The 24,202-nt window shown below is 40.8% G+C and overlaps 1 protein-coding gene across 1 annotated transcript; it reads left to right on the top strand.

Annotated features, from left to right (window-relative positions):
- Positions 1–1,560: 1,560 nt before the first annotated feature.
- On the top strand, positions 1,561–19,994 carry LOC133387500 (green-sensitive opsin). The gene is made up of 5 exons (XM_061632407.1): positions 1,561–1,921; positions 11,535–11,703; positions 17,004–17,169; positions 19,131–19,370; positions 19,863–19,994. The coding sequence occupies exons 1-5, from the start codon at positions 1,561–1,563 to the stop codon at positions 19,992–19,994; spliced, it is 1,068 nt and encodes a 355-aa protein (XP_061488391.1).
- Positions 19,995–24,202: the final 4,208 nt, after the last annotated feature.

The raw sequence follows: 24,202 nt of genomic DNA, 5'->3' as shown, positions 1-24,202 counted from the left end.
CTTTGCCAGCAACACTTTGCGAAATACTGAAGTAGGTCATGAGGATAAATAAACAAATCAGCTTGTTTGCGCATAAGCCAATCCAAAACTGGAGAGTCAATGTGGCATAGTGGTTAAGATGTTGGACCAGGACCTGGCAGACCAGGGTTCAAATGCCCACTCAGCTATGAAACTCACTGAGTAACCTTAGTTCAGTCTGACTTTCAGACTAACCTATCTCACAGGATTCTTTTGAGAATAGAATGGAGAGAAGGAGAACCATGTATGCCACCTGAACTCCTTGGCGGAAAGGTGGGAAATAAATGTAGCAAACAAAGACTTCCCAACAGGCTCTCTGTTTCATTTTTTCATACTTATAGTCTATCCTTTGCTAAATGGCACCAGGGGAAGTTACAAAAGGACAGAACCTGGTTGCAGTACCAGTTACACACTGTTTCCAGATGTAGGACTGCAGTCCAGGTCATAACAAAAAAATCACATTTATGTAGCACTTAAGAGCGTTGCTTACATTAGTAATCCTTATTAATCATATCAGCTCCCTACTGCAAATGGGATGATAGTAGTAGGAAGGGAAGTGCTTTAGTGAAGTCTACTTAGGACATTTTAGGCTGAGATGAGTAGGAACTTCTCAACTTTTAACTGCTATACCAGTACTCTTGTCAAAATGTTATTTAAAATGTTTACAGGCCACTTTTCTAGGCCAACCCTTCTCAAAGCAGATTCAAATGTATAAATCACATAAAATGTTTCTCAATATTGCACTATGCTCACATCCACTGGAATTATTGTTATTTATTTAGCTTTTGGCTACATCTTGTGCCCTCAGACCAGACTTTGGGACCATATACAGTTCCTTCTTTAGCATTAAGGATATAAGGATCTCTCTCTTGCTGCTGTGCATGTGCTCTCTCTCTCTCTCTCTCTCTGTGTGTGTGTGTGTCTCACTCACTCACTCACACTCATACACACACACATGAATTGCAATAAATAATTTGCCAGTTTTATTTTGGTAAGGAAGCAAATGTATATTCTTTCATATGAGTGAAATGCTTCTCCTATTTCTCTTTTTATGTATTTCTCTACAAACGTAACACTTCTTTGTGAAAGCTACCTGCTAGGCTACCTCTTCCCCTCATCTCTAAATAAACCAAACCCTTTAAATTATATTAAACACTTAATAGAAACTAATATGCCTTAGGGCAGGTTTTGGGGCCAACTAGATGCTAGGAGGGTGCTTAGAGCATCAGCCTCTTTCAATCCCATTGCCCTTGTCATATAAAGTTAGCCTAGACCCCAATCCTCCCTTCCCATCCTCCCTTCTTCCTCTCCTCCAGCAGAACTGGGCAGAGGGTATAAAAAACCCTTTGGATCCTGGCTCCGCCAGCCCAGGGACATAGATGAGGGCAGACACACCAGCTCTGCATTTCCTTAGGGGATTTGCTATTTTTTTTAGAAACATAATCAAGGTTGGGGGGTGGGAACCCCAAATCAAATTGACTTTTTTTTTAAAAAAAGAACAATCACCACAACAAAACAAGCAGTTGATTAAACAAGCAAATCATGAATGGAATGGAAGGTATCAATTTTTACGTGCCTCTTTCCAATAAGACAGGGCTGGTGCAGAGCCCCTTTGAATATCTCCAGTATTACCTAGCTGAACCCTGGAAGTACAAAATGGTGTGCTGCTACATCTTCTTCCTCATCTCCACCGGGCTGCCCATCAATAGCCTCACCCTTCTTGTGACCTTCAAACATAAGAAGCTACGGCAGCCGCTCAACTATGTCCTGGTTAACCTGGCGGTAGCAGATCTCTTCATGGCCTGCTTTGGCTTCACGGTCACCTTCTACACAGCCTGGAATGGCTACTTCATATTTGGTCCCATCGGCTGTGCCATTGAGGGCTTCTTTGAAACACTGGGAGGTAAGATCCACCAAGGGAATAGTGTGCATAGGGTCACAGGAAGCTGCCTTATTCTGAGTTGGACCATTGGTCCATCTAGCTCAGTATTGCCTTCACTGTCTGGCAGTGGTTCTCCAGGGTTTCAGCCTGTGAAAATCCCCAGCCCTACCTGGAGATGTCAGGGATTGAACCTGGGATCTTTTGAATGCAAACGAGATGCTTTTCCAGTTAGCTATGACAGTATTGCAAGGAAGCAGTTCCCTGGGTCTGGAGAGCAGCAGCATGGCTGGCTCAGCTTCTCCTACATATCCTGGGTTCTCTTATCATCAGACATCTTGAATTGTATCCAGTAGATCTGAAAAGAGCTCTTTCCATTCAGCAACTTTCTGAAGCCTCACAGACTATAAGTTGAATACAGTAATACCTCAGTTAAGGAATCCTACAGGATGGAATCTCCTTTTAAGGAAGGCTTTTTTAAAGGTGAAACTGACCAGCTTTGCTTTACTTTGGGTAAACTTTCAAGCTTGTGCCTTTGCTTTAAGGTGAAACTGACCAGGTTGTGTCTTTGCTTTGCTATGGATTAACTTTCAAGTTGTTCCTTTTGCTTTGCTAGGGTGAAACTGACAAGCCTGTGCATTTGCTTTGCATTAAAGAAATCTCTTGTTTCTCATGGCTGGAGAGGGAAGGATCCAATACGATTCAGATGAGGAGAAGGAGGTGAGAGAGAAGGAGTGGGTGGGTGCCAGGTAGGCATCATTTAAAGCCCCTGTTGAAGCTGCACCCATCATCTATGAGTGGGTGTAGGAACTTATCCCTATTCTTTCCATGTTATTCTTACCTCTGGTACCAAAGTTTCTGTTAAGGAAGTAATGTCCAGTAACGCATCAACTTTATTAACTGAGGCACTACGGTATAATTAAATTCCCCAACGAAATTTCAAAAGATTGAACAAATTTTGGGTGCTTCCAGAACAGTTTGGTGGGTGTGATTCAAGTAGATATCAGTAAATGAGGCTGTGAAATTAAAGTAGATATGGCAGCCTTGCACAACAAACCCACTTCCAAAACAAACAAACCCCAGCAGAACTGTGGGATATCAGTTGCTTGATGCTATGTCATATAACTTCCTCACAAACAAAGCAGAATGAATGCTCAATAAACATCTGACATCATACAACCTCTGTATAAACATTGTGCAAAAAATCAGGATGAATTCAAAATAAGCAGGTCATCCTTTTATCACCGGGAAAATGACTTCAAAATTATCCTGCCATTCCTCTAAAGAGCTCAAGGTAGTGCTCATGGTTTCCCCCATTTTATCCATGCAACTTGTGACTGTAGTAGGCTAGTCTTACAGGTGGTCAGTGGCCCAAAGTCACCCAGTGAGCTTCATGGCTGAGTGAGGATTTGAACTCAGGTCTCCCCTGTCCTAATCTAACACTCTAACCACTGTTTTAAAAAGTAAAAACTTTTCATGCATTTAGACTTAAGTTAATCTATTTTGACCTCACAGCCAAAAAGACTACCTATTTATAGGGATGTAGGAGAAATTCAATTTCATTTGCATTTTAACAAGAAACTATCTAATTTGCACTTCTTATGTAAGCTAGAAACACAGCTATCCTTTGAAATTCACACTTCTCCAAATTTCATGTTGCAGTTCTCAGTCAAACAATATGTACAAAAATGCATATATTAGGGGGAAAGGTGCATAAAATGCAGTTAATAGTGAAGATAACATATAACATGCATTATAAGGGAAACTTACTTACAAAAGTGTGTATATTGGTCAAAGCTGCATACAAAATATGTTTATTAGGAGAAACACACTAAAATGCTGGCAAATTTTTATGTAATTATTTTGCAAATCGCTGCAGAAATGTGTAGAACTAAATTTAAGACCCAGAAACTTAGAGAACCAAAACTGACCGATTCTATACACACACACACATCATATCTGCTGGTTCATAGATGGGGCTGCTTCAGATATGACAAAATTCCTACTTGGAAAACAGTACATACCGAAACATAATGTGTGTGGCGTCATTGTTCATGACAATCTACATGTTGTATTTCCCACATGTGGGTTGTTTCCCAAACCCTGGAAATCTGGTAGAGGTTGGTTTTGTTGGTGTTTTGTGTGTGAATGTGTGTCTGTTTGTAGAGCTACCTCAGTTAACTACAAAATTCTACCTGTAGTAAGGAAAGCACAGTTCCAGGGAATTAATACAAAATGTACCTCCTAGTAGGGATGCAATCCATTGGTTGGCGCTGATTTGAAAGCATTCCGTTGACCTAATAGGTCATCAATTTGAGTTCATTCTTTGTCTGCTTGCCACTGGTTTTACTGATCCATTTTCTTCTCACATAAAAAAATGATTATTCATATTGATAATTTTAAAGGAACTATTGATAATTTTAAAGGAAATATTGAATATTGATTAATGAAATGAAACATTGATAAAATTATTATTCTTAATATTGATATTTTAGAGGTGGATTTCTTTTTTTAAAAAATCCATTTTCAAATATAGCAGTGGATCATCGCTATATAACAATCTGATCTGCAATGGTAGAGAATAAGTTAATTAATGGAAGATTTGGTGCCAAATTCAAATTGGGTGGAATTCTAGCAATCCCTATCTCCTGGGTTCTTCCGTCTTGCAAGAAACACTTTACTTAAGTACTCCTACTGGCAGCAGTTTATTGTATCACATAGAAAGAGAAGTTATCCAAGAAATTAATTCAAGCATCCAAAACCTGTCAGATGAGATGTCATATGCTGACAGGAAACTCTAGCCCATAGACTTCCAATAGGATAAAATTGAATTGTGTATCTGAAACCCTGTCTTCTGGCAAACCTATTAGAGTGGATTGAGGAAATGCATCTGTGCACTGCAAGTTGCAAAACACTATTACAAGCAGAATTTCCCTATAGATCCTGTATGTTCCATTACTAAGTAAATCTGAATCCTTGGCTTTTCCTCTCCAGAATGGATATTTTCTTTTCTGTTTCAAGGACAAAACAGCTCCTGATTGGGCACAGGGAACAAAGTCCATCCCTGGTTCAATCACATTGATCAATCACATCAAGACTAATCCAAGCCATGTTTAATATAATTTGTAGTATTAAGGGTTGGAAAATCTCTTATGATCTCTATTATGTCAGGTCTTTATGTGTGTGTGTGTGTTTGTGTGTGCGTGTGTGTGTGCACGCACGTGCATGCCATGAAATATCTACAATTTTCCATGTTTGGAGATTCAGGTAGACAACAGGGAAGCATTCAGTTTAAGGAAAATTTACCACTGATAGAGGAAAACCTCTTCCTTAACTAGATTATGAACCAAACTGGTATTGTTGTTCCATCTGCTTGGCAAAGATTTCATGTCCTGCAAATTTCTCACATTGTGCCTAATGCTTAAATAGATGAAAAATGTCACTTCTTATTCTGCTGGACACATCTCCAAGAGGGGCTCTGAAAGGCTACAGCTGGTGCAGCTTTATCCTTCACACTGCAAAAGGAAAGCCTCAGAGCACATCTGCACAGTGCTTCTAATAGGAACTGGAAGAATTCATGGGGAGCACTGTCCCTAAAATCCACATGGTCTGGGGGCTTCTTCTGGCATTGGGCTCCCTCTTATCACTTAAAAAGGGAATCTGTAGAATGAAAGTGGGCTGTGTGCTTGACTTCTTTCTGTGGTCTTGAGATGAAAATACCTGCCTTTTAAAGAAAGGCTTCCAGTGCTTTCAGCTGCATGTTGAGGTTCTGAATGGATAGCACTGAAAGTTGCTGCGCAATATATCCTTTGACCACAGCTAATAGTATGTTGGCTTTCCCAATATTAAAGACAGTTTGCTTGCACTCAAAATTCTAAGTTTGAAACCAGAGGGGGTTGTTGATTGTTTTATACATGGGCAAAGACATCTAGCCAGAAGTACGAGCTTGTAAGTTTCATTGATTTCAGTGGGAAGAATTGAAACATGTTTCATCTGCGTTAGTACAAAGCTGAGGCACAATCAGCCAATAAAAAGAGAACTATCATAGACATGCCATATGAAATTCAATATTGCCATTTATAGTTGTTTTTAAATAAATAATCCTAAGCAAAGCACCAGATAATTGGAGCTTTGGAATAAGTTAAAGCAGTTGTCATTTGAGCAAAATTCCATGGTGTGGCAGGGAGGAGGAGATCAATGCTTTGCATGTTGCAAAGAGATTGAGTTTCAAGGGGAAAGCAGGACATAGGAAGCATAGCTAGTGCAGGCAGAAGGTAACAGTAAACAGGCAGGGGGCAGGAAAAGAGATGTGGCAGGATTCAGGGAGAGTCAAGGGAAAGCATGGCAGAGCAGCAGAAGAATGAGGAAATGGATAGAAGCCACAGCCAAGTCACCCAGATGGGAACTGTTGACCAGCCTGCCAGTAGCGTCTTCCTGCTTCCTTTTACAGGGGCTGCTGGGAGGTTGGTGTCACAAGGAAGCCCAAGTGCTCTCAGGTGAGCTTGCATCCCAAAGCAGGGTGAGGCCAAGGAGCAACCCCTGAGGGCACAACTAGACATGACATGGGAGAGTCATGATCAAGGCTTCCTGTGGGTTTCTAAAAGTGAATACCTGCTGTGTGGTATTGGGACTGCAGTGCTGAAATAGAGGCTGGTAGAGGCCGGGCGGCGGGTGGAGGAGAAATTTGATTCAGTTTGCATTTAAAGCTGAATCTATCAAATCTGCACTTTCCAAAACAATATGAGAACTGAAACGCTGCCATCCTTCAAAATTCGCCCTTATCTCAATTTTCTGATGCAGTTCTCCAACCAATATTTACAAAAATGTATATATTAGGAAAAATGTGCATAAAAATGAACATATTAGTGAAAATACAAAATGCATTATATTTGGGGAAATTGTATGAAAAATTGTGGACATTATTCAAAAGTGCATACAAAATGTGTTTATAAATTTGCACTAAAATACTGAAGAACTTTTGAGTATTTTTTTTTAGAAAATGCAAATTGCTGTAGAATAGCGGGCTCCTACTGGGAGGAAGGGTGGGATATTAAATAAATAAATAAATGATTTAAGATTGGAAAACTAAGAAATTGAAAGGACCAAAATTTACAGATCCTTCTACTTCTAATACTTTACTCCCACATAGTTTTCCTAACTAAAATTCCACACACCCTAACATGCTATTTGCTCTCTAGGAGAAAATATCCAGCTACCCATATCTTATTTATTTTCATTTATTCAAAGCATTTATTCCCCATTCCTTACCTGGGAAAACTTCCAGAGTGGCTTACAAATCGATCAAAGTAAAACATAATAAAAATAACACATGGTACCTATATGGTTTCTACCACAAGGAAAATAGCTTGGGAGAGGAGGCAATTTTATGGGGGAATTTGCATGGAGGGAAAAGAATCCCATCCCACCATCCTCTAGCTGCTATTAACTTTTAAAAAATCTATGGGAGATCTTGATCATGGATCATGGTGAGGCAAGCCTAATTGCGTCTAAAGATGGTAAAGCTCCATCTGGTTCATATTGGCTTGGCTTGGCAATAAGCTAAGTGGTTTTCTTCAAAAGCAGGAAACGGCTCAACTAATTTCAGAACCAATCTGAATTTGCTATGTTTTCCAGGTGGATGCTTTCAGTAGTCTCTGTGCAAACAGATGGAAATGAGAGTTTCCTTCTATTTGCATAAGGGCCACTTTCAGAGACTACACCTGGAAAAACTGCTGCTGTGGGGACAAAAGACCCCTCTCATCAAATGGCTCTTAGGGCAAGAGAGTTCCTTGCAGGGGATAGGTGTTTATACCACACCAGCAATTTTCCAGGATCCAGTCCTTCTAAATAGGGTTAAGCCAGGAAGTCTTCTCCAGCTTGGACTTTAATCCAAGCTGGAGAAATATTTGGCTTCTATTACTCACCTCTTCTTTGAGGTATGAACATAAGAACATAACATAACATGAACCCACCCATACACTACTCTCAACATCAAAGACCCTCCTCTGGATGCCTACTCTGAGTGAAGCTCGGGGAATAGCAACAAGGGAGAGGGACTTCTCAGTGGTGGCCCCCAAATTATGGAATGATCTCCTTGTTGAGGTGCGTCTGGCACCAAAACTGTTATCTTTTCGGTGCCAGGTCAAGACTTTCCTCTTCTCCCAGGCATTTTAGCATGTGTTTTTAAATTGCTTTTTAAAAATGTGTTTTTAAATTTGTATATTTGTTTTTAATGTTTTTAATTGTTGTAAACCACCCAGAGAGCTTCGGCTATGGGGCGGTATACAAATGCAATAAATAAATAAATAAACATAAGAACACAAGAAGAGCCTGCTGGATCAGGCCAATGGTCCACACAGCATCCTGTTCTCACAGTGGCCACCCAGGTACCTATGGGAAGCCTGCAATCAGAACCTGAGCACAAGAACACACTCTCCCCTCCTGCAGTTTCCAGCAACTGGTATTCAGAAGCATACAGCCTCTGACAGTGGAGGTAGACATAGTCTTCATGGTTATTGGTAGCCTTATCCTCCATGAATTTGTCTAAACCTCTTTTAAAGCTATTCAAGTTGGCAGCCATCACTACCCCTTGTGGGAACAAATTCCATAGTTTCACCATGTGCTGTGTGAAGTACTTTCTGTCGTCTGTCCTAAATCTTCCAACATTCAGCTTCATTGGATGTCCACGAGTTCTAGTGTTTTGAGAGAGGGACAAAAACTGTCCTCTATCCACTTTCTCCATGTCATACATAATTATATGCACCTCTATTATGTTGTCTCTTGCTTGCCTTTTCTCTAAACTAAGAAGCCCAAATGTTGCAACCTTTCCTTGCAGGGGAGTTGCTCTATCCGCTTGATTGTTTTGGTTGCCCTTTTCTGAACCTTTTACAACTCTAGAATATCTTTTCTGAAATGAGGCAACCACAAGTGTACTCAGTATTCCAAGTGTGGTTGCATCACAGATTTGTAGAATGGCATTGTGATATCTACAGTTTTGTTTTCCTTTCCTAATGATCCCTAGCACGGATCTTTACTTTTGCATAGCTGCTGCACACTATGTCAACATTTTCATTGAGTTTTTCACTACAACCCCAAGGTCTTGTTCCTGGTCAGTCACTGTCGGCTCAGATCCAATGAGCATATATATGTGAAATTATGCCTTTTTTTGTCCTGATATACATCACTTTGCATATGCCTTACACAGCTTGGGACCAGGATACCCGAAAGATTGTCTTACCCCTTATATACTCAGTTGATCATTGCACTCTGTAGGTGATGACTTCCTCCAGATACTGTCTTATCAGGAGGTCCATTCTACACAACATAGGAAGTGGACCTTTAGTGTTGTGGCATCGACACTTTGGAATTCCCTTCCCTTAAATATTAAACAGACGCTGTCTCTGTTATATTTTCAGCACCTATAGAAGACATTCCTTTTTCAACAAGGCTTGTAAGTAGAGACCTTATCCAGTCTGTGTCTGTGCTGGAATTGCTTTTAAAGATGTTTTTAAAGTTATTTTTAAAATTGTTTTTAAGATGTTTTGTTTTAATATGTTTTAAAGTCTTTTGTTTTTAAGATGTTTTAAAGTGCTTTTAGTGTTTTTGTTTGCCGCCCTGGGCTCCTTCTGGGAGGAAGGGTGGGATATAAGTTTAATAAACAAACAAACATTTATGTTGAATTGCATTTGCCATTTTCCTGCAAGTTCATTCAGTTTGGAGAGATCCTTTTGGAACTCTTCACAATCCCTTTTTGTTTTAAGTTTTTGGAATAATTTAGTATCATCAACTGAGGTGAGTGTTTCTGTGCCCCTGAAGTCCTTTTTTGAGCACCAGATTGACAAACTTTAGGGGCATCTCTAGCTGTGTTCTGAGAGCAATGAAGTTTGTAGAAGTCATCTTCATTGCTTCCTGCCTCCCACAAAAGGAGGTGGAAAGAAGATCATGTAACATGGAGTGTCTATATGTATTTTTAGATATAGAAAAATGGCCCCAATGAGAGAGCTTGTAGGAGCTCTGAGACTGGGAGGTGACACAAAGAACATCAAGGAATGCCAAGTCACCTATCCTTAGTTGGAGCCATGAAAAAAATCCCTGGAATAATACATTTGTATCTTTGAAGGGTCTCACATATTTCTTTAGGACCTTCATTTAAGCACATTTGAGACACCACAGCACATGCTACCCAGCCTCACCTGCCCACATATCAGATAGGGGTGATCGCAAGACTGTTACAGGCTAGGCTGATGGGCTTGTTTTTTTCAGTACTGCAGGATATCAAGCCAAAAGTAATTCCCTTTTCTAAGGTCAGCAGTTTCTGTACTTCGGGTTGTGTGTTGTAGTGACCAAACTGGAATCTGGAGCAGATGATGGTTGTTGAGGCCTGTGAATTTAACTGAGATTAAAGGAAAGCATCTTTCTCCCCTCTTTAAACACTTTTCAAAGCAGAATCAGGGCATCTTGTCTTTAATCACTCACTATCTAACCAACCAAGACCTTCCCATGTAATTTAGATGGCTAATCTCAACCAGCCAAATTTGAATAGTAGAGAAATGTTCACCACCGGTCAGGATGGTTGCGGAGTGTGCTTGTTTGTGGGTGGGTAGATGGGGGACATCATGTCAAATAAGGAGGGATAAACCAAAACAAAAAGTGCCAAAACAGAGAAGTTTGTGCAGATAAATCCTCAGATAGAAATGAGAAATCCCCTATTTTAGTGGTGCAGTTAAGCCAGGATATTTGACCAAATGGTACACTTTGGGTTAAAAGCATCAAACGTGCTATGGCTATGTGGTAATTGAACCTAAACATTTCCCCATGTGCATCCACCCTCATATTTATTCTTGATCTGAAATAAGTAAGTTGTCTATAAACAAACATTCTCTACTTCAAGAGAATGATCCAAACTGTGATGATAAGGTCCCAACAGAATCAGAAGACAAATTATAAAAGGGATGTACCTATAGATGATAAACACAAAACAAGGCGTGTACATTCTTGGTATAACTGGAAAATCATATAGCATCATTTTGCATCTAAGACACATACATACCAGTGGTCCACTGGAAAACAACAATGTTTAAACAATGTAAATGAGATATCTCTGAAAAAAAGTCATGTGATATTTCAGATGGGAAGTGAAAAAGACAGTCTAGATGGAAAAGCAGCAGTTCCCTTTCCAACATGAAGCCCTGTGTACTTATCACTGGATAATCACATCCTGGGGGTATTAGCAGGTTTATGGCACAGCCTAGGCTCAGATAATCCCCTTAGTTTTGATTACTTTTGATAAAGAGATTAACGGCCTAGATGCTCATGTTCACAATCAAAAGATGATAATACATGTAACGTGGTTGGCATTTTATCAGTGGCTTTTACATTGCCATGCCATGCCCCACAGGTCTAGCAGACCTTCTTCTTGTTGAATGTGGGTTCAGATGAGTTCTTAGCAAAGGTACACAACAAGCCTCCTGGTTCCCTATTTTGTGCTGAGACCAGCATACTATGTTTCTGTGTGATCTCTTAAAATGATCTGAATCAGGTAAGCTTTCATAAAGAGAGTCCTTTCATGCCCAGCTGACCTATATATATTAATTACATTGCTTTGTTTGTGTTTTTCTTTCACCCTTACTACTTACAGGTCAGGTTGCTCTCTGGTCGCTAGTTGTTCTTGCCATAGAGTGCTATATTGTGGTCTGTAAACCCATGGACAACTTCCGCTTCTCTACCACCCATGCCTTGATGGGCATTGTTTTTACTTGGGTTATGTCCTTATCCTGTGTGTGTCTACCCCTCTTTGGTTGGTCCAGGTAAGTAAGATGATAGTTTTGTATTATTTACAAGCATTGGGGTCCTATGATGCACTGACTAAATAATGAAATCCAACCAGCCAGGAGCTGGCTAGCTAAGCAGTATTTATAGGAATAGCTACAGACCTGATCTGCTTTCATTGGCATCAGTCCCATTTACTTACCTAAGCTGGCACTTGGTGTACTGTACAATTGGACTCAATTCTGGGAATGTCTGTACATGCAGACTGTATAGAATTTTCCTATATTCACATAATAATTAGTAAACTTGAATGCATAGCCATGGATTTTTGTTAATTGTACAGATGAGACCTGCCCCCTCCCTCCTGATTAATTTGGGAACCTGTTGTATGATAGATCCATCAATTCATGACACCACAATCCAGATATTGCCCTGGAGTAAGGATGGGAGATAAATTTAATTCAGTTCATATTTAAAGCTGAATCCATCAAGTTCACAATTTCTAAAACAATATGAGAACCAAACCACATCTGTCATTCCAAATCGGAACTTTTCCAAAGTTTGCACTGCAGTTCTCTAATCAATATTTACAAAAATGCCTATATCAGGGGAAAATGTGCCTAAAATCGATATATTGGTGAAAATAACATACAAAATGCATTATATGAGGAGAAAATTGCTTGCAAAAATGTGTACATTAGTCAAAACTGCACACAAAAATGTGTTTATTAGGAAAATGTACACTACAACTCTAATGAGTTTTCATGAGGATTTTTTTTAAAACCATCACAAATTGCTGCAGAAATGTGGTGAACTGAATTTTAGATTGGAAAAATGAGACACGGAGAGAAACGAAATTGGCTGAGCCTCCCATTCCTTACCCCGGAATCTCACTCACGGCAGACAATGGGGGGATCTCATGTCTCAGTTCAAGGCATCATTTTCAGTGTAACCATCAGTTCTCTAATTTCAGGCCAATTCACTCATGCAGTGAGAACGTGGGTGGGTTGACTGCATCAATGCAAAGTTAGTTGCTCATGTCATAAAATGGTTACACGAGACCTTCACTATTCAGCCAGTCTTCTGAACATCCTGCTGTTTAGCCTAAGAAGCCCAAGCCTTTAAATGAAAAGTGGAGGAAAAAGAGAGAGAGAGAGGAGAGATTCTTTGTACTAAGCTGTGAATTTAGTGGAAGTGCTGGCTGCTTCTAATGCAATTGTCTATTGCCATGTTCCACCTGCTGTGCTCCATTGAACAGCTGCTTTCTCCTCTGGAGAGCCCAAGGCACACTTGTGTATGCATGCATGCATGCATGCCCGAGCACACACGGAATCTCTTTTGAGCACGCACACACACACACACACAATTTCTACTCCAGCAGCCACTACAAACTAACTTCAGATTTAGCAAAAATTGTGAGACCCATTTTATTGTCCTTTAACCATTCAGTAGTTTCCTATGCATTTGAGTAATACCCAAAACCAGTGGGTTTCCTCATATGAGAAGGGAAGCTGAGATCATGTCTTTGGGACATGTTGGGTAACCAACTGTGGTTTACTTAGGAACAGAAATACTGGGTGATAATCTGTACTGAAACACAGTGCTGGAATGCTTGAAATAGCTCAGTATTTGCTTACAGATCTGTGGAAATTCTGGGGATTTCTCTACCGTATAGGAGCCTCTATTCAGTACATCCATTTCCAGCCTTCTAACACAGAAATATTCCCCACTGTTTCCATTTATCTATCTAAATCCAAGGTTTGCACTAGGAAAGAATGCTCACAGCCCTGATTCACACACGCAATCTTTTTTTCCTACACACAACTAGCCAGAATCCAAAGAGCTACTGTTGACATGCCCATGGAGATGTCCAGCGTGATTGTTGGCTTTTTTCTTTGAACAGCAGCCCTTCATGCCACATCACAAACACCTCTGGAATTTCATCTCCATTTCAAAAGCAATTTGCCATGGGGCATTGGAAGCCTGCTCTTCAGGAAGCACAAGTCCTAAGTCCCCTTGGGCAAGTGAGAATAGTATATGTGGCTCTTTGGATCTCAGCTGAGCAGCTTTATTCTACAGGTGACTATTCCTGGCCAACAGTATCTGAAAACATAAAATCAGTAGCCATTTCTAAAAAAAATCTTATTATTGGTGGTAAATCTTACTGCAGTCCTGGCAGACTGGCATATTTTAATAATGTTATGGTGCTCAGATCAACAGGTTTCTCCCATGCGTACAAGAGTATAGAACATATTAGTGCCTTATCAAGCAATAATTCTCTACCATGCCTCATTATTATTACACACTATGTTACACACTGCTCAAATGAGCCCTTAAGACTAGGCTTCTGCAGCTCTGTTTCCAAAGCACTATTTATAATTCACCTTCTAATTACATTCCTATCACCGTCTTTAGGCTTACTGGTGGCAAGCCCAGGAATTTTTGTTGGTGGCTTAAGATAAATAATGCTTCTGCTACAATTTTATGCAAGCCACATACAAAAGTGGCATGGAGCTGCAGCTCAGGAGCGAGGACTAAAACCCTACTTTATTCAAACAGAAATGTTTAGGGATGTGTACACATCCGCCAGCCTACCCTATTTGGACTTTTCAAGCAATTCCTGTTGTACAGTTCTACTCTCTGCACCTCAAAAAGGATCCTGTGGAGCTGCGAAAGGTGCAGAAAAGGGCAAGGATGACCATCAGGGGTCTGGAGCAACTCCCCTATGAGGAAAGGATATTTGGGGCTATTTTGTTTAGAAAAAATGTGAGCAGGGAGATGTGATAGAGACATGATAAAGTTATGTATAGTGTGGAGAAAGTGAACAGAGAAAAGTTTTTCTCCCTCTCTCATAATACTAAAACTTGGGGACATCCTATGAAACGGAATGTTGAAAGGTTCAGGACAGACAAAAGAAAGTATTTCTTCATGCAGTGCATAATTTAACTATGGAATTGGCCTCCACAAGATGTAGTGATGGCCACCAAGTTGGATGGAGTTTAGACACATTCATGGCTATCAGTGGCTACTTGCCTGCTCCCCCTTCATGTGTGCTCACCCTCTCACAATATGTTATGAGAACAGAATGAAACACGAACTGTTTGTAGGCCCAGCTTCTGCTGCTCAATTGTTGTGCAAAGTTGGGGAAATCAGGCTTTGTTGCTAGCTGTTCCTTTTTGTAGGGGTATGTGCAACTTAGGTATAGGGTCCCAGGAAATGGGCACCTGGATCCAAGATTTACTACTCCCCTGCTCCGCTTCCTTCAGCAGCTGAACATACCCGGGTTTACAGATGCCCTTAAGGGCTCACATAATCTCTGTTACCTTCCTCATCTGCTTGCCACAATGTGATCAGGTGTATGACAAGTTCAACCACAGGTTCAACTATGCAGAGGTTAGACTAAATCGATAGTTCCCCATGGGAGATAGTGTCACAACAAACTGATGTTATCCATCCAAGTGCAGCATGCCAGCTTGGAGCAAATAGCAAACATGTTCAGCTCATTTGCTGCCGCCTTCCAAGTGAATATACATGATGGCATGGTATTGTCCCTATGAGATTGGCAGCAAGAGACACCAGAATGCACAAAGAAGGAAACTCCCGAGACTCTGGGCATGGTGTCATTGCTTGAATATGACACTGTTCACTAGAAATGAATCGTCTCTACTAGAAATTTTAACGGATTAATCATATAACTTTTAGTTGCTTCATGTGTCAAATTTGCAAATATGCATGTTTTTTGAACTGAAATGGCATTTCTCATGCCATTTCAGTTCAAAAAAACTGCTGCCTTATTAATTGGGGACAGCTTTTTAGTCAAAGTATTATTTTTTTACCAAACTGAGTAAGGGAGTAAACATTGCAGTGGTAGCTTCTAGTTATTACCTATGCTCTGACATCGCATGCTACATTAGAAGAGAGATGGGCAAAGTGCCTTAAGGCCACATATGGCCCTTGGCCTAGTTTCCTGTGGCCCTCAGCCTAGTTTCAAAAGCTGTCTACAAGCAATCAGTTCAGACCAGTGACAAGGGCAACTTGCATCAGGCTGCAACTCTGGCAGCCCTTGAAATAGGAAAAGGGAAATGGGGGGGGGATGAAGTGGCAGAAAGAGAAAAGCAGGAAGCCCCCACCCCCTACTGCTGGCTTTGGCCCCAGATACCAAATGGCATACAAACTTCCACAGATTACCCCTGAGGAAATGTGGCTCTTGATAGAAAAAAAGGTTGCCCACCCTTGCTTTAGAGTAACCAGGAAGTGATTTTTCATCACAGAGGGTACCTCTTTTGTCAAAGCATCTTATTCTGGAGAAACAGCTGATTTAACATGAAGGCACCTGGTGAGTGATCTTCCCAAAAAGCCCTATGGCCTCTTATTAGCCTACAGTGAATATATAGCAGAAAATAATTACTTTGAGCCAGGATGGAAGTGCCTGGAAAGAACACTGTGCTAAAAGTGAAACCCCCAAGTTCTTGAGCTGGCTGAGACCCCGGTTAGGATCAACTGAAGAGTGCTGCAAAGGACTCTGGTGCGTTAGCTGAACTGAATGGGTGGTAGAAGGGACAGTTAACTGATAGAGAGACCTCACACACTGGAATGATCATGACTTCAGCTAATGCTATCAATTGATAAGTATACAAGAATTTGCAATTTCTATTCCACCCTGTATTTATCACAATCAGCACTGGTTTTGTTCTGCTGCAGTTTGGTTTCTACCAAATACTGGCTGCTGGTTGTTAATGGGAAGTTAAGCAAGTTGCCTAGCTATTTATGTAATTTATGTAACTTACATTCATTTTAAAGTATAGGAAACACCAAAACAATGTTTAAAAAGTCATTAATTCCATATTGCTTGCGGATTTAAAGCAACAACTATGTGAACCAATACTGATTGTGTTTCCATTCCTAACCACAGACGAAAACGCAAACTACAGCAATTTCCACATACCTTTCCATTTTCGTCAGAATTCTCCATCATCCCTATCAATTGAGAATAAGTGGAACCCTCCAGAGACAATTTTCTAGCCTTCTGGAAACTCTATTTTGCTTCTCTCAAAACTTCTTAGAGGCTGTAGATAAACAAGAGCCTCCAAATTTATGTTGAAATTTAGTTGACGGCAACTTAGGGAGGTGTAGAGATGCTCTGAGAAAAGTTGCTAGTCTTATCAACATTCTTTTTGCTTCCTTTGAATCCCTCAGATGTTTCATCTCAGAAAGACCCTCCAAATTCAGCTAAATTTTTTAGTTATAGGTGAAATTTGGTGACAGTTTCATTTCTGTCTTGATCAAAAAGCTTTATGTAAAATAAACATCTCCATTGACTCACTCTCTTTTTTGACAGATATATACCTGAAGGGATGCAGTGCTGTTGTGGCCCAGACTATTACACTTTCAACCCTGATTATCACAATGACTCCTACATTCTCTATATGTTTCTCATCCACTTTGTTATTCCCGTGGTGGTCATATTCTTCTCCTATGGGCGGCTTATATGCAAAGTCCGAGAGGTAGTGTATCTTCCTCCACACCCAAGGTATGGGGAAGCAGAGACGAGGAGTGATGAGGTGTTGAATGACATGCAAGCAGGGCTGTTTGAAGGGTGCTGCAGGTTGGTTCCAGCTTGAGGGGTGGCCATAAAGATTGCCAGGGATGACTTCAGTGATATATATCTGTGCTCTATAAGGGAGACATTGTGGTCCGAGGAGGCAAGATCAGAAATCATTTGTAATATATATCATTGGAAACTGCATATCTTCAAAGGTCTCTGAAATGGGGACCATTTTATATTTATTTTATTTTATTATTAATATCCAGTCCTTCCTCCCAGAAGATGTCTAGGACAGCAAACAAGGGACAAAACACTAAAAACATCTAAAAAATCTTAAAAACAAAACATCTTGAAAACTTAAAAAAACAAACAAACTTAAAAAGCATTTCCAACACAGATGCAGACTGGGATAAGGTCTCTACTTAAAGTGAGCAAATGCCTGAAACCAACCCCACCACCACCACTGTTGTTGCCACCGCTTGTTATGACCACTAGAAGAAGACTGGAGGTAGCCCAGAGCACTTAACTCATGTGCTTCAGGGGGATTTGAGGGCTGGCACCAGTTCCCTGCTACAGCTGCCACTTGTCTTAATCATAGGGAGAAACCAGCAGATTGTCTTCTGGTGGGGGGGAAAGAAGATATCAGTTCCAACATTTGCTTCCCTGTCTAGGGGGGATGCAGATGCTGGAATCAGCCTGCAGTTGCCCACCCTCTCTTGGCTGATGGGGGAAAGCAGCTTGCTGACTTCTTCTGGAGGTCTAGGCAAGCAATGGCGGCTGCAGCTCAACACTATGGGCTTATCCACATGGTAACATTCGTTCATAGCAAATGCACTGCTTTGACCATTGTAATAGATTTACAAGGTCCACACTTTGTGCTCAATGGTAGCTTGAAATGCTTTGTTTTCCATTCACACAAGTAGGCATTCCTCTGGGAAGGATTATTCTCGCTGTTTCCTTGTGGCCCCGCCCTCTAATTTTACATTTTTATTCCTCTGATTGCTCACTTACTGGGCATGTGCAAATATTCTGTCCTGCGCAGTATTTCCACTCCCTCCTGCCCCCACAACTTCCTGAAGTTTGGTGGTTGAAAAGAAGATAACTCACAGGCACCTTCGTTCTCTGCTGCCCCTTGCTTTTTCTGAGTTAATTTTTCCCCGCTGGAAAAACAAATCAATATAATATCGATATTTCAAATAAAATATCAATATCAATATTGATAATTTGAGAAAATATCAATATAGATATTTTCTCAAAATATCAATATTAATATCAATATTTTTGAGGTGACTATTTTAAAAAAAATCCAGATTGTTTAGAAAAAAAATCGGAAACCAGGTGCGGAGAGATCTTACTTCCAAATTCTCTCTACAAAGATAGAGAATATGAGAAAGAATGAGAAAATTCAATGGCAACTCCCATTGCTAGTTAGAAGGAGTGAAGGAAGTTTACTCAGTGAGATAGAGAGGAAAGAAGGGAGGGCTGCAGCAAACTATGAAGGGGAAGGACAGAGCAGTCAGAAGTAGCTGGATAAACCACTGGGAACAAAATGGAATTCATGGGAGAGTTAATGGGTGAAGAAAGGGGAGTAGCTGAAAGTGACAATTCACCCGCCCACTAAAAACCATAGAAGCAAACCGTCTGCAGAGATGTGTGAAGCGGAGTGTAGCCAAATTGTTTTAAACTTTTCGTATTATAAGCAGATTGGGTTAGTATGGATTTACAGGGGGGGGACTGCTTGATAACTTCTGTTTGACAGTAACGTCACGTGAACCATGTGAATTAAAAGGAGATGCGAGTAGCACCAAACACACAGTAAACCACTATGTAGATGAGCCCTACGTCACAGAGAGCGTGATGTATCAATAGCCCCCATGGGAGAAAGCCCTTTTGAGTCACTGTTTTCTCTTGCATCCCCAGGCAGCCGCTCAGCAGCAGGAGTCTGCAAGCACTCAGAAAGCAGAGAAAGAAGTTACCCACATGGTGATCCTGATGGTGCTGGGATTTCTCCTTGCCTGGACTCCTTATGCTGTAGCGGCATTCTGGATCTTCACCAACAAAGGGGCAGATTTTTCTGCTATGCTCATGTCAGTGCTTGCCTTCTTCTCAAAGAGTTCGTCCCTCTACAATCCCATCATCTATGTCCTCAGGAACAAACAGGTGAGATTCATCCAGGATCAGGCAAAGGAAACCCACTTTCCCTCAGTAGGCTCCACTGCCAACTTCTTTGAACTTAAAATGTTGCATATTCTTGCCTTAAATCTTCATCCGAAGTCTAGATGATACTAGAAGCCCTAATTTGCAGGTTTCTGCCACCACAGTTTTGTATGACAGTATGGCTCTCCTGATAAATCTCAGTGTCTATAAGTTAACAGCAGACTTTATTAATCAAGTACAAATTCCAATTGGATGTGAGAGTCTATCCTAACCTGCTATTTAGAGTTATTTGAAATGTTGTACTGGCCATCGAGTTGCTTCTCAGAATATGCATCTATGTGATGAAGGTTAATGTGCCTGGAGTTGACAACCCAATGAGGCATGTAGAAACCCTCTGCTTTGTACCAGAGGGTCTCCCTTGGAGCTGAGCTTCTCTGGCTGTGGAGTACATATGAGTTGTTCCAGAGCATCTTTGTTCCCTTTTTCTCTTTCTAGTTCCGTAATTGCATGATCTCCACAATCTGTTGCGGCAAGAACCCCTTTGGGGATGAAGATGTCTCATCGACTGTATCCCAGAGCAAAACTGAGGTGTCCTCTATCTCCTCCAGCCAAGTGTCACCTGCATAAACTATGGACAGTTTGACCTTTGGTGACCTGCTACACTTTGGGTCCAGGAAACAGAAATATGCTCACCCACCTGACCTCTGGTTTGCAAGCTACTCTCATACAATTTTCCTGTTATGCACAAATGTTGTATACCACACACCTATAGGAGTGCACAGGATAGCATTCCCCTTTGCAGGTAACTAGTTATAATCCATGTGATTTCCCTCTGCAATAGCTGTGTGCATTCGGTAACCATTTGTGCAAGCCTTCACTTGGGCAAATGTCTGCTCCTGTATTCGGCCCATATTTGTGGATATGGACATGCTTCTCATCACATTTATTTGTGTTTGTACATCAGAACTGCAGCTTGTACAAGGATCTTGTCGACTCACCCCCTCCCCATTCAGCACAAGATCAAAGAACCCTTCCTGCCCACTTTCACACATAAAGAGGAAATAAGATGTTCTCTAAGTCACTGGATGCTGATGATTATTGGTGCAGGAAAAACTGACTTGTTAGGTTGAGGCACGCTGGGGTCAAATTCTGTGAAACAATGTGCATGACAGTGTAGGGACTATACTTTATGGTGATGTTTGGCCAAAGCTTTGAAGCTTGGCACTCCACTCAGCAATGTCTTCTTAGCACTACTTCAGTGCTTTAAGTGCTGTGAATAACTGTCTACATTTGAAACAAAGGCTTATGTGTGAGATCAAAGCCAGAGAAGATGTCTGTGTCGAGGCTGACATTAGGAATCGGGAGCTCCTGGCTACCGTTCTTATAGGCTAGATCATATAAGGGGCAACACAGGATCAGTTCTAGGTGCTGAATTTTTAAATGAATAAATAATGGTCTCTGCTTACAGGGAACATTCTCCAGCAGGGGTAGTAGTGAACCCCAAGCAAAGAGGCAAAAGTGTAGACCATGGCTGAGGGTGCAAATAAGATTAAAAACAAGCTCACTTTCCATGTAATGTCTGCTTCTGAAATGCTTCTCTGTGAGAATGGAAATGTCTATACAGGAATGTGACAGCATTATTGTGTGTAGCTAGTGAAACAGTTATCTTCTACATAACTACCAGCCTAAGCCTAACACTTCTTTTTGGTAAGACTGTTGCAGTAGTAGGTGCTCTCTGGCCTTTATTTCAGTCCCTGTCCTGCACCCCCCTACCCTTTTTATCTCAAAAGAGTTGAGGAACAAATGTTCCTCATCACAATTAAGTGTATATGGTATGAAGATATCAAACTGCAGCTTCCCCTGTTCACTAGAGATGCCTGAATATTTCATTCAATTACTGTTTTTGAGTGAACTGACCTGATTCACAATTCACAGAGAAATCCCAGATTCAAATACATTTATTCTTTGGCTTTTGTACTTCTCCAAATATCGAAATACAGTTCTTGGCTCAAAAACCCCATACCAAGTGTATAAAATTGTATATTTAAGGTTGAAATACATGCAAAATTGCCAATCTTGTGAAAAACTATATTAAAAGGTGAACATGAAGTTTTTTAAAAAAAAATATGCATGTGATTTATGAATGAATTTTTAAATGAACGCATGTGAAACTTACATGGACCGGGAGCAGACTCATCCATCCATCCATCCATCCATCCATCCATCCATCCATCCATCCATCCATCCATCCATCCATCCATCCATCCATCCATCCATCCATCCATCCATCCATCCATCCATCCATCCATCCATCCATCCATCTTTTTTACCACTTCATCATGGAACCAAAAGCAGAACGAAGGAAGGCTAGAATATCAGATCAAGAAGTTATCCCTGCCCATTCTTCAACAGGTGTTATAGTTAAGGAACAGTATGGCTTCCTCTCTCTATGCTTTGAGCATAACGATCAGAACAAGCACCTCAACTGTAGGTATGACTTTCCACATTTTCATCAAACTGATAAAGGATGAATTCTGGACTTGTTCAAATCACAGTGAAGGCTGTTTTTAACCCAATGGTACAACACTTTGTTCCTGAATAGCTAGCCCACCTTTTTACTTTTCTGGGCCTACCCAGGACTTAGAGGAATTCTGGGGAAAGGAAAGGAAGGGAAAAGGGCAGGGTGACAGGAGCTCTACACTTTCTGCCAGCCTAGACACTACCCAAAGTAAGGAAAGGAAGAAAACAAAGTACAAATAATAGCAGGAAAAAAAAAGAGCCCAGAGGGAAGGTGCCTTGGCAGTTGCCATGGAGGGTGTTGCAGATGCCATGGCACCCATGGGCACCACATTGCAAACCCCAATTTTATACTGTAAGCTAAAGTTGCCAAGGCAAGAATTAAACACGAAGCAGTATTGATTCTTGCCCCTTGACACCATCCCTACTTAACTGGCTTTACCGGCTGCTTAAAGGCATCATCTTCACTCAAGCTATTTGGGACTCTCACTGAATCCTATTAGAAGGTGGAAACACTTCTGTTTTTCAGCTATATTGTTTCTAGGCGAGCATCAGCAACAGAAATCCACTTCATATTTGTATTTTTGTATGTGTGTTTGGCGATGACAGTGGGCAGTTTCCCGAGTTCATTCCAGCTGGACCCAAAAATGGCCAGCCTAGCTTCTTTGTATTCCAAATCCTCTTGAAGGCACACAATGCGTATGGAATACAAACACCTCAAAAGATGATTGGACAGTATTCTGTGCATTTTCGAAGTAATACATGATTCGATAAAACATGGAACAATGAATCCAGAACTGCCTCTTTCAGGGAGGGAATGAATGCAAAGTCATATGAGTTGTGCATTCTTGCTATAAGTGTTTGGACCATGGAAATCAATATACATATCCCTTATAAATCATTATAACAGATGGACTGTGCAGGGTTCTGTGTCTAGCACAAGGCCCTATATTCCCAAAATGACACTATAGGTAGCTTTTTGTCTTGGAGCCTGTAAATATTTGTTTGCAGACTTTGAAATCTTTCTTTTTTGACAACAAGATCTTCATTCCTCCTGCCCCCCCCTCCCAAGGCAGAGGAAACATATTTTGGTATGGTTTTTGCTTTATGAGCCCGACAGACTATAAAGGGCAGAATGACTACCATGGCAATTTTCTGTGCATATTTTATGCATACCTTATACCAGTGATGACTTTGTAAAGTTGAAAAGTAGAGGCTGGAAAAGGAAAAAGAAAAGAATAAACACCAGCAGCACAAGGAAGGAGAATGTTTGCCTCTTTCTTATGCACACCAAGGGGGGGGGGATGATTTATTTATTTATTTATCTGACTATAGCTTTATCACCCCTGTCAGACTATTGTTGTTTTCCAAACTAGCTCACATCATACATAGAGAGAAAGAAAGACCCTGCCATCTCGCTTGCAAACTAAAATGAGGAAGTCACACAAGGCAAGGGAAAGGTAGGGGAGGGAGATCAGTTCTCAGTGTTGGCTGGTGCCCATTATGACTGGTGAGGCAGAAGTCACAGAGGCCAACAGCAGTTGGAGACAAAGCCAATGACAGGCGGAGCCAACTACTGTAATTCTGCCTTTGTCCCCATCCTCTTCCCTGCTGAGTTCTACAAGGGACAACACTAAGGCCCCATACAGTTAAAACAGTCTTGTTGTTGTTGTTAATTACCTGCCCTTCACCCAAAGGTCCTGAGGTAGGTTACAACATTTTTAAAACACATAATCTCAGTCGGCGTTTGTGTTGGAATTGCTTTTTAATATGTTCTTAAACCTCCTTTTTAAAAATGTTTTAAATCTTAGACGATGTTTTGAAAGCTTTTTTAAAGAAATGTTTTTAAGGATGTTTTGTTTTAACGTGTTTTATGGTTTGTTTTTATGATGTTTTAAAGTTTGTATTGCTTTTGTTTGCCACCCTGGGCTCCTGCCAGGAGGAAGAGTGGGATATAAATCAAATAATAAATAAATAAATAATGTAAAACAGTTAAAAACAACCTCACATCACAACATCACAGAAAATAGGGTGGGTCCTAAAATATACATCTCAGGTGTCGAAGGGATCTTAAGCTTTTGCCAAAAGTTGTACAATGAAGTTGCCAGATGCACCTTAGTTGGGAGAGAGTTCCACAGCTTAGGGACTGCCACAGAGAATGCCCTCTCCCCGCCACCACCAACCCTGAGCTTCCCTCTCTTCAAAGGGAACTCTGGAAATTTTAGGTCTCTGATGAGAACAGGGGGCTCCTAACAACTTCAGCACCCTTAAAAAACTACAGTCACCAGTATTCTTTGGGGAAAACCATGATTGTTTAA

The sequence above is a fragment of the Rhineura floridana genome, chromosome 6 (genome assembly GCF_030035675.1).
Source record: "Rhineura floridana isolate rRhiFlo1 chromosome 6, rRhiFlo1.hap2, whole genome shotgun sequence".
NCBI lineage: Eukaryota > Metazoa > Chordata > Lepidosauria > Squamata > Rhineuridae > Rhineura > Rhineura floridana.
This window is presented reverse-complemented; position numbering and strand designations above follow the sequence as displayed.